Source organism: Octodon degus, unplaced genomic scaffold (genome assembly GCF_000260255.1).
Source record: "Octodon degus isolate 3935 unplaced genomic scaffold, OctDeg1.0 scaffold00101, whole genome shotgun sequence".
NCBI classification, from domain to species: Eukaryota; Metazoa; Chordata; class Mammalia; order Rodentia; family Octodontidae; genus Octodon; species Octodon degus.
Genome location: NW_004524677.1, coordinates 4,206,851 through 4,217,064, shown reverse-complemented (window position 1 = coordinate 4,217,064; position 10,214 = coordinate 4,206,851). Strand labels below are relative to the sequence as shown.

The 10,214-nt window shown below is 40.3% G+C and overlaps 1 protein-coding gene across 13 annotated transcripts in view; it reads right to left on the bottom strand.

The window, feature by feature from the left end:
* The window catches only part of Fam160a1 (family with sequence similarity 160 member A1), a 337,219-nt gene that overhangs the window by 31,804 nt on the left and 295,201 nt on the right, over positions 1-10,214 (bottom strand). For all 13 annotated transcript variants that reach the window (XM_023723673.1, XM_023723674.1, XM_023723675.1 and 10 more), the window contains one exon: positions 3,936-4,103. In XM_023723673.1, coding sequence (XP_023579441.1) covers positions 3,936-4,103 — 168 coding nt within the window. The remainder of the gene's footprint in view (positions 1-3,935; positions 4,104-10,214) is intronic.

Here is a 10,214-nt window from a genome sequence, read left to right as displayed (position 1 = left end):
AGAAGCAGGGTCAGTGGATAGCCCACTTTCCTGGTGGGCCCCCCTTCTGTCGCTCTCAGAAAAGCTTTCTTTCTCCAAATAAAAATTTTCCTGCTCTGAAAAAAAAATTATTTCTTGTCTTTACAGTACTACCACCCAACACTTCCTTTTCTCACTTACACATCCTTCTTATCTGTTGCCACAGTAAGCCCTACAAATCACTGTCAAAGGTGATCAGTGTGGTATGCTTTTGTGTGCATAGCACTTTCTTTATTCTTTGTACAAGTATCTTATTAGATATATTGTTTACAAAGATGTCCTACCATTTTCTGTTGTCTTTTCAATTTCTTGCTGGTGTCCCCTGAAGCACGAAGTTTTCCATTTTGATGGTGTCCAATTTATCTATTTTTTTCTTTTGTTGCTCATGACTCTGATGTCATACTTAAGGAACCACTGCCATGGCCACAAGTATATACTTTATGTTTTTAAAGAGTTGTACGTTAATTGTATAGGCCTCTGATTCATTTTGACTTAATTTTACGCATGGTGCAAGGTCCCACCTCGCTCTTTGTCAGGTGCATATCCAGTTTCCCCTGCACCACTTTGGAAGACTATTCTTTCTCCTACTGAAAGATCCAGAAATCTTGTTAAGAAACCAATGACCATGAATATGTAAATTTACTTCTGGACTTCAATTCTACTCTGTTCTTCTGTTTATCTTTATGTTAGTTTTGATTAATATAGTTTTAAAGTAAGCTTTGAAATCAGGAATTAAAGAGTTCTCTTTGTTCTTTTTCAAGTTTGTTTTGGTTATTCTGTGTCCTCTGCAATTCCATAGGAATTTTAGAATCATCATTTTAATGAAGAAGCCAACTGGAAGTTTTAAAAGGAATGAATTAAATTTGCATATCAATTTGAGGAGCATTCCTATATTAACAATATCAAGTCTTTCAGCCTGGAATACAAGATATTTTTCCATTTACTTAGGTCTTCTTTAATTTCTTTAGCTGTTTTTGTAGTTTTCAAAGTATGAATTTTATGCTTCTTTTATGGCATTTACTCCTGAATATTTTATTAATTCTGATGTTACTGTAAATAGGATTTTAATTTGATTTTTCAACTGCCCATTGCTATTATATAAAAATAAAATTAATTAATCTTGCATCCCATAATCTTACTAAACTCATTAGAACGTTTAATGCTTTTTTAGTGCATCCTTCAGCTTTTTACATATAAGATCACATCACCTATAAAGACAGGTAATTTCACTTCTGCTCTGGGCGAATTTTTTTTGTGTGTGTTTAATTTCCCTGAATAGAACTTCAAGCACTATTTGAATAGAACTGGTAAGAACAGACATTCTTACCTTATTTTTACCTTAAAGGAATAGTTTTTTTCCCCATTCAGTAAGATAGTACTATTGAGTTTTTCACTGATGCCTTATTTCAGACTAAAGAAGTTCCTGTTTGTGGTTAAGTATGTTCATCATGATGAATGTTATCAAGCATTTTCTGTGTCTATTGAGATTATATATTTTTTCCTTTAGCTTTTTGATATAATGAATTACACTCATTTATTTTCATATTTTAAACCAGCTTTCTAGTCCTGGTTTGATAAATTCCACTGGAGATGTATAATCTTTTTATATATGCTAATATATGTTATAGATTCTATGTGCTTATGTTTTACTGATTATATCTGTATTTATATTCATAATAGATTATATTCAGTTTGTCTTTTCATGATTGGACCACTTTAATTAGTAGGATATCCTTAAGGTTTATCCATACTGTAGCATCCCAAAGTAAATTCTCTTTCCTTGTGATTTCTTCTTTGATTTACTTAAAGTTATTTAGAAGTATATACCTTAATTTCTATGTAATTGTGATTTTCCAAAATTTCTGTTAATAATTATAAAATTCAATCTATGTGAGAAGAGGACTTACACTGCATTATCACCATCCTTTTAAATTCAGTAAGACTTTTGGTTTGTCTTGAAGAACGCCCATCACTTGAGAAGAATGTTTATTCTGCTCACATTAGGTGAAATGTTTAGTGACTATTTTCTCTAGTATAACACCTTAATTCCTTTTGCATTTTTGTTATTTGCTAGTAGCTTCTCTAGTCAGCTCTTCCCATCTAGCATCTGAAGGAGTACAGGCTCTCCTTCAGATTTATACTAGCTTAGTTTCAGCGAAATATAAAAATATTACTCCTATATAGTTCTCATCCCCCATCTTCATGCTATTATTGTTAAATATGTTATATCTATATATATATCAAAATCAAAAAACCTACTGAGTTATTCTTTTTCTTTTTTTAAGTGTATTAGTTATTTAATTAGGTTCTTAGTAAGAAATTTAGAATGCTAATTTATGAGGATAAATTCCATTTGTCAGAGAAAAAAACAGATCACAGGCAGCCCTGGAGCTCAACAGCTTTGATTTTTGCTAAAATCTGTGAGTTCACTGCTTTCTGATCCATCTCGCACTGCTCTGAAATCTGTTATCTCTCTTCCTCAGTGTCGAAGATCTCGCTCTCCTGGTGTCTGGGTTTCTGCAGCTTCTTGAAGGTCGCATCAGTGAGGTGTTTGGGGATTTTCACTTTTCTGATACCAATTTTTGTAGAGGTGGCAATGACAAATTTCTGGTGTGTTCTTCATAGAGGAACATGACCAGGGCTAAGAGACCCAGTCACAAGTAGCAAGCCACTGGCCAGCTGCTTCAGGAACCACTCTCTTGCCTCTGTGATGCTCAGTGAGGATGATCAAGATGGTGCCGGGAGTGATGCTAGCTCAGTTTCCTCACATGTTGACTTTCTTGCCGTGACTCAAAAGCTTTTGGGGCACATCTTCAGTAGGGTAGTATCTAGGCATTTTTTGAAGCTTAACCACTCAGGTACCTCCCTTCTTGTCCCCACTGACTGGTTTTGTGATCATAGCAAGAACTTTCTCCTTCTTTTTCTTCTCAACCTTTGATTTAGCAGCTGTGTACTTTCTCTTGTACAAAGCCTTTCTGGAATACATAGCAGATTGGGAGTATCTGCCAATTCCTCTAACCAGGACAGGATTTTGCCTGCAGTGAGGCTGCCACTTCTTGGACTTTTTTTGCCTTTACCTTACCCTTTTTACTAGTACCACTGGCAGCAGCCTCCTTGGCTTTGGGTTTCTTCTCTTTAATGTCTGGCTTCTCAGCTTTTTTGCCTGCCATCTTACATGATGGGAAAGAGGTCTTTTGCTTTTATTCATTTTATTTATTTTTTTGTATTTTAGGGAAGGGTCTACATGGTGTTCAGGGGTCTCACTACTAGATCAGACTCGTAGTGATCCGCCTGCTTACAGCCTCCCAAGAGCTGGGTGTGCACCACCATGCCCAGTCTCAATTGCCATCTCAGTGTGCCCCAGGGGCGGGGCCAGCACAGCAGGCCTGGGGATCGAACCTCTGACTCCTTTTGCTTTTAAAACAATAATTTCAATAGCTTTTTGAGAGGGTCACGACAGGTGAAGCCAATAGTAGTGAGAGAACCTTCAATTAAGCAGAGTTCCCAACTTTCGAATGATCCAGACTTCACAACATCCCACTTTCACTTCAACGCTCCCCCGCCATAGAAATAGGATCTCTAATCCCCAGACCTGATCCATTCTGGTTCCTTGGATCCTCAGCATCTAAGCCTCTATGTTCTCCAGAATCTTACCCCTGTAGAATTTCATTTGGCTAGCTCTACAGAAGAAAGTGCCTACACAGAAAAACTGAGGGAAAATGTTCTATGAAAAGCAGTAAGTGCCTCTCCCCTGACAAAAGCACTCATGGTTAGAGAGGAAAAACAAATCTAGTTCATCTCTATCCAAATAGAAAGTAATGGACAGTCTAAGTAAAGGGGGTAGGCAGGAGGACATTCACAATCTCATTCCCCAAACGAACTCTGGAACCTTAGTTCTAAGTTCTCTTCCTCCTTACCCGAAAGGGGGTGTTGATTCGGCTCGTGAGAGTGTCCAGAATGTGAACATTCTCATGCTGGTGCAGCAGGATAAAGCGGAGAAAGATCTCCAGCAGTGCTGGTTCTGAGATGCTGCGCAGGAAAAGGTCCAGGTAAGCAGTTGTGGTCATGACTTCCTCCACAGTCACCTGGGAGCAAGGGCATGGAGAGCACGGGTGAGCATCCTCTCATCTCCTGGCACCCAGCCTCCCAGCTGTGACCCCACCCCAGACACACTGGCTGTGCCACACTCAGTGCTCCATTGGAACCAGTCACATACTCTAGGCACTCGTGTGCTTCCTTCCTTTAATTCAGTAAGAAAAAGGCAGAGGCCAAAAGCAGCAACTCAAGTCTTCCAACAACTCTAATTAGGTGCAGTTCAAATACCATAAAGATTTTAGCATGTAATCAAAAATGGAGAAAAAAGATTATTAAAACTATCTGCATGGTTAATAAAGGATTAATTAGAAACCTCAATGTAACTTGTTTCATTATTAGTCATTCAATAAATATTTAATGGAATCTGTTATGTGCAAGACACCAAAAACATAAGAACCTATTTTATGCTAGGAAAAAGGGCAATAGCAAGCAAAATTATAGTATAATGACAGTAAAACCACTGCAAAGGACAGGGACAGACATGAAATGCTACAGTGGTCACATGTATTTCTGGAGAGTTGCAGGTCACTTTTTTTGCTACATAATATGCACAAAGTATTGTTTATAAAAAACTTACCACTTAATAAAGTAACTGTGACATTTTTAACAACATAAATTAGTATTTTCTACCTATGTGATTTTTCCCATGCAGTAAAACGTCAATCTTTCAGTAAGTAAAGCTCACTGAAAGAGTCAAGTTTTTCAAAAGCTGAAGATCTGATGCTTACAGAAAATACGAACCCAAACATTTTGGGAGTATTTTAAGAGCTAATATACACTTCATTATTCTCCTAGAAGCAGAGAAAGACTTGTGGAGGTCACTATAATGTTTACTTCCTACAAGGGGGCAGAAAGATTCCCATTTCTGAAAGCATGAAAATCAGCACAGAAATGGTCCGAGCTTTTAGATTCCAGCACCACACCTTAGAACTCTCCCTACCAATCAAATGCACTTGATTCTAAACCAAACAGATGGTGTTTTTGAGAGACTATCTCTTTTCTTCTTTCTTCCTCCTTTAAAAGCGTGAGCTATCACTTTATCATACCACTACTCTGCTTCTATATACTATATTTATACTATATTCCTCTTCTCCTTTTAATTTTCAGCTTTCAAAATCCATGGGTCAGTTTAGAAGCCAGATGTCCAGATCTGCTAGATATCTGAGCCCTGAGTGGACGATGCATCTGTGCATAAGGCTTGGCAGTATCTATTTCTGTTGCTTAAATTACTTTTGAAAGGTTCTTGGTGCTCAGCTGTGCCCTGGATAGATGAGCCCTGGTGGATAAAATATAACTAATCAGCTCTCTGTTGCCCTCACCCTAAAAAAGGGATATGTATAATGTTCATCTGAATTGTTGCTTTAGACCCTAGTAACACACAGCAGTGCCCTAAGGGGCCTAGACAGCCTCCCCAGCTAGTTTGGTGTCAGCTAGGGGAGACTTCCCAACATCCAGCATGGCACACTGTCATCTGACCCCCTTTAAAGGACTCTCCCTAGCTCAAATACAGCAATGGAAACAGGTAAGCATCAACCACGGGGCCAATAAACTATGCTGAGAAGAGTGCTTCCCTGCTTCTGAAAACTGCTGCCATCCTTTGTTCCCTGTTTTCTCCAGTCAGGTGTACATGGCACTTCTCTAACAGTGTCCTGGGCTGTTCATTCTATCTTTTTAATTGTCCCAGGACAGTGCATGAAGCCTGGCACACAGAAGATACTTTCACAATTGAAGGGTGGCCTGAAAATCTGTGGCAATTTACATCTGCCAGAGTTGAGCTTAGCTTTTAATCCTTCCTTTTGCTCTACATGTATTCTGAAGGCCCAGAAAAGGATTGTTTTCAAGGCTGAGGCTCAAATTCAAGTCTTCACGCATTATAGGCATGCACTCTACCAGAGCTGCACCCCCAGCCTAAAGGACTTTTTCATGAAGATCTCTAAAATAACTGATGTCATTAGGCTTAGCTAAGGAGGAAATGATTTGCAACTATTCCAAACATGTAGCTCCATTAGTTCACATTCACTCAAATACTGCAATCTTGGGGTACTGTAGCAGAAACTTAATCCAAAATGATTTAGGCAGAAGTCTAATTTTCTAACAATCTTTATCACTAGAATAAAGTATCATAGTGTAATCATTCCAAATGGGTCGTGTGTGTAGTTTCTCTAATGCTAAAGTTCAACTTAACTACCAAGCACTGCTGGACTGACAGGCCACGCAGAACCCGGGAGCTGCCTTTGTACAGATCATGCAGCATGAGTTTTCCCCCTGGAGTCACACATGACCTTAATAAGCTCAAAAGCCCAGCAATAAACTCCTCATAAGTCTCAGGCTTTGGGGCCTAACATGAAAGGAGGGCATTAAGCATCTATTGTTTACTACTCTTAGGCTGGATAAATGAAAAGATTTTACTTCTTTTTAGAAATCAAAGTTGTCATTAATAAGCTAAGAGGATTTAAGAAAGCACTCAAAGGGGCAGCATTTACATAACATGCTATAAATATTAAAAACCCAATTCCATTACTCACCAAGTTGCAAACTCTGTATAAAGTGAGGTCATACTCACCTTAAACTAAAACCCCAACCAGGAAAATCTCATTCCTTTCTCTTTCCATCCCTTTTCCCCGCCATATCTTCAGAGCCTTTAGAAGCCTTTTATCCCAGAAAATCTTTTCCTGCCCCATTATCTTGCTTTCAGAAACTTCTTCTAATCCCCCCAAATAGACAAACTTCTTAATGAGGATGAGCCCAGAGCCTGAGTGTGATCACTTGAAAGCTAAGGATAAACCACAAGAGGAAAGACACTCTGCTATGCAGAATGCAAAGTAGAATCTTCCGCCAATGCCCTGCAATAGCATTAGCAGGACAGCAAAGTTGCAAGCTGGCAGAGTCCAGTGATGAAGGACAATCGACTGCAAGTATAAGGAAGACTTTCTGCCTTACATGACTACCAAGATTTATCACAAACTTACATAGAAATAGTCAATGAAGGTCTTAGTACCTTATCATACATAGCAATAAAGCTTAGGATATGATGAAGAGTATGAAACCTTAAAAATATTATTTTATGCTAAAGGTAGACCATAGTTACTGAAATAACCTAAGTAAAAGTTTCCATAAATAAATAGTTACACTTGACTAGATACGGAGAACGGTACCCCCACAGAATATATCTGCTTAGGCACTCTTATATGCTTGCTTTTCAGCCCAAGTTCTAGAAAGGAGTTCCGAAAAGATTACTTTCATTACAGTTGAGTCCAATGTAGTCCATCCTTTGAAATAATTCTTTCTTTGCCAACTTTTTGCATTCTCCTCTAACATGTGCCTGTAGCCTTCTTTATGTTGAGTGTCTACTGGTTCACTAGCAGTTTAGTTAGATTCAAATAGAAAATGTTAGCATACACCACATGTAGTAAAAGGGTAAGTACTATACTGCGAAACTCTGGCATACACAGAGTACTGGATTGGAAATAAACACAGGGCAGTATATCACATATATGTGCTCCCCCCATATATATATGAATACAACACAACAACCTGTGCCATCTGCTCACCACCCTGACAGCCTGTGACGCAGCATGGCTAGTTCTGGAAGCAGTGCACACGCAGTTGCGGTCAGTTTTCTGGACAGGATGGCAACTGAACCTTACAGTCAGCCTATTCCCTTTTATCACAGCAGAGAAGCCTCCAAAATGCATTTTTTAAAATTATAATTTCAAGCTTCTCAGAAATGGACATTTTCTTTTAAAAAGGAGGTAGGAAAAAATAAAATAAAAAATAAAAAGGAGGTGGGTGAAAGAGGTGGCACTATGTGTCACATTCCACTTTTGTAAAGTCAAAACTCTATTAAAAAAAAAAATAGGCCAGAACCAAGCACAGACATGATTCCCAAACTGCAGCATTGCATTAACTTAATGCATAGGAGTGAAACTGAGCATACAGGCACCCTGACCTTTCTGTAATCAGCTCTAGTTGGGTGATTCCATTTGCATCTAAATTAGCACCAGAATCCTCCCTATAATGGCAGCTTTATGTGAATCCTGAAAAATAAATTTCCCATCTGCTAATTGCGTGTGTGTGAGAGAGAGAGAGAGAGAGACAGAGACAGAGACAGAGACAGAGACAGAGAGAGACAGAGAAAGAGAGAGAACGAGAGCGAGCGATCCAGTCATGCTGGTGCAAACAGATGGATCCCACCTTCTGTCACTAAGGTAGGTGGCAGGCAGTGTAGTCAGGTCACTGTGGCACCCATGACAAGTCAAAAGCCACCTTTCCTTGGCTACCGGAGGAAAAAAAAAACTAGCTAAAGGATGGTTCTGACAGGTCACATGTGAGTCCTCCATCCTAGTAACTCCAATCAGAGTGAGGAAATAGAGACTGAGGAGGAGGCCACCTGAAAGCAGTAAAGGAAAAGAAATGATGGGGCTAGGTCACAGGAAAAAGGAATGAAAGAATCTCTAGAGAGAACTCAGGCAGCAAGCCTGTGTGCCACTGCCAGAAGAGGATAAGCCAACAGACAAGCAGGAGGTGTGTCCACCCACGGGGAGCAAGGGCAGCAAGTGACAGGCTCTGCATGGCCATCTCCTTCCCTCTAAGGACACACAGTACCCAAAAGCACACTCAAGTACAGAAGGTAAGGCAGAGACACCCTGGTTCTCAGTGAGTGGCCCTCCTGTTTTGGCAAAAATTGGGGACAGAAAACATTCAATTACTCAAGGTCTAAAAATAATTTGTGGCTGATGATTCAAGTGCCCTCCCTCCAGGCCCCCCTCATGCCTCCCTTCTGCTCCTCGACCTCAAGACTACATACTACACGGATGCCACTGCCACAGGCGGGCCGAGGAGGTGACATTCAAAGTCAGTAAGTCTACTTTTTTATTTCTAAAATATTTGAGGAAGGAGAAATGAAAACGATGGTACAATGTAGACTTTAGCAACATATTTTCAGGGAAATATGCCCCTCTTCCCCAACATTTCTTCAGTGCAGCAGTCACACACTAAGTAGATGAGCATATTCTTCAGCCTGTACCTTGTGGGAGATGGAGGATGCGGAAGGCAAGCAGCTCTTCAGGTCCTTCCAGACTCTACGTGTGAAACACCTCTGCATCTACCCAGTGGAAGGTGGCTCCAAGGGCGGGGCCTCCTCCAGGGAGAGGCCTGCTCATCCTGCGCCCGGCGACAGCAGCACTAAGAAGGCCGTGAGGCTCCCAAGCAGACACTGCTCTTGCTCACCCGCCCCCACCCCAAGAGATCACTAGGGCCCAGGATTTTTTTTTCTGTTTCCCCTTTTGTTCTTAGTGTATAAACGACCTTGCCATGCATATTGTCAACAATTACGGACACTGCATCCTAAGGGCTCCCAATCTTTCCTACACTCCTGGTAATGGAAATGTACTAGGAATAACTCTATACAGAGACATTTACTAAGCACAAATGAAAGCTTTCTACTAACCACTGGGGATGGAAAGATGACCTGTACAGTTGTGGGTGATTCACTATTGCACACAGAAGCCAAAAGCATTGACAAATCCTGCCTAAGACTTGAAGCTGTGCAAATTCTATCACAGGCATTCTGAGGTAAGGCTAGCCTTGGACAGCAGAAGGGTGGCCAGCACTGTGTGTGAAATGAGGTTTTGAGGAAAACAGTTGAGTGGCTTCTAGAAAGATGATGGGTCTTGCAGCTAAATTGACTCAAGTCTAATCCTAATGGTTATTACCTATCCAACTTGATTGTACTGAGGCCTCTGCGCTTGTTTCCTCCTCAGCAAAATGAGGACCATCCATCTCTAAGTACTGGAAGAGCTAAAGATAATAGGCATGAATCTCAACACAGCAAAGATGACTATTATTTTCTGATTTGGAGCATCCGTTTAAAATAAGCTAAACTGGAACACAGAAAGACCAGGTAGTAGGGGTAGTACTGGTCGTAAAAGGACAAAATCTGTTACCTGCATAGACTTGGGGAGAGGGAGGATAATATACAATATCCCTCACAGAAAATGAGCCCTTCTATTTCTGCTGCCATCCCAGGCCCTCCCAAGCAAGCTAGAGAATCAGTAGGCACTGAGGTAGTCACATGATGGCTAAGAGAACCCCAGAGTTTG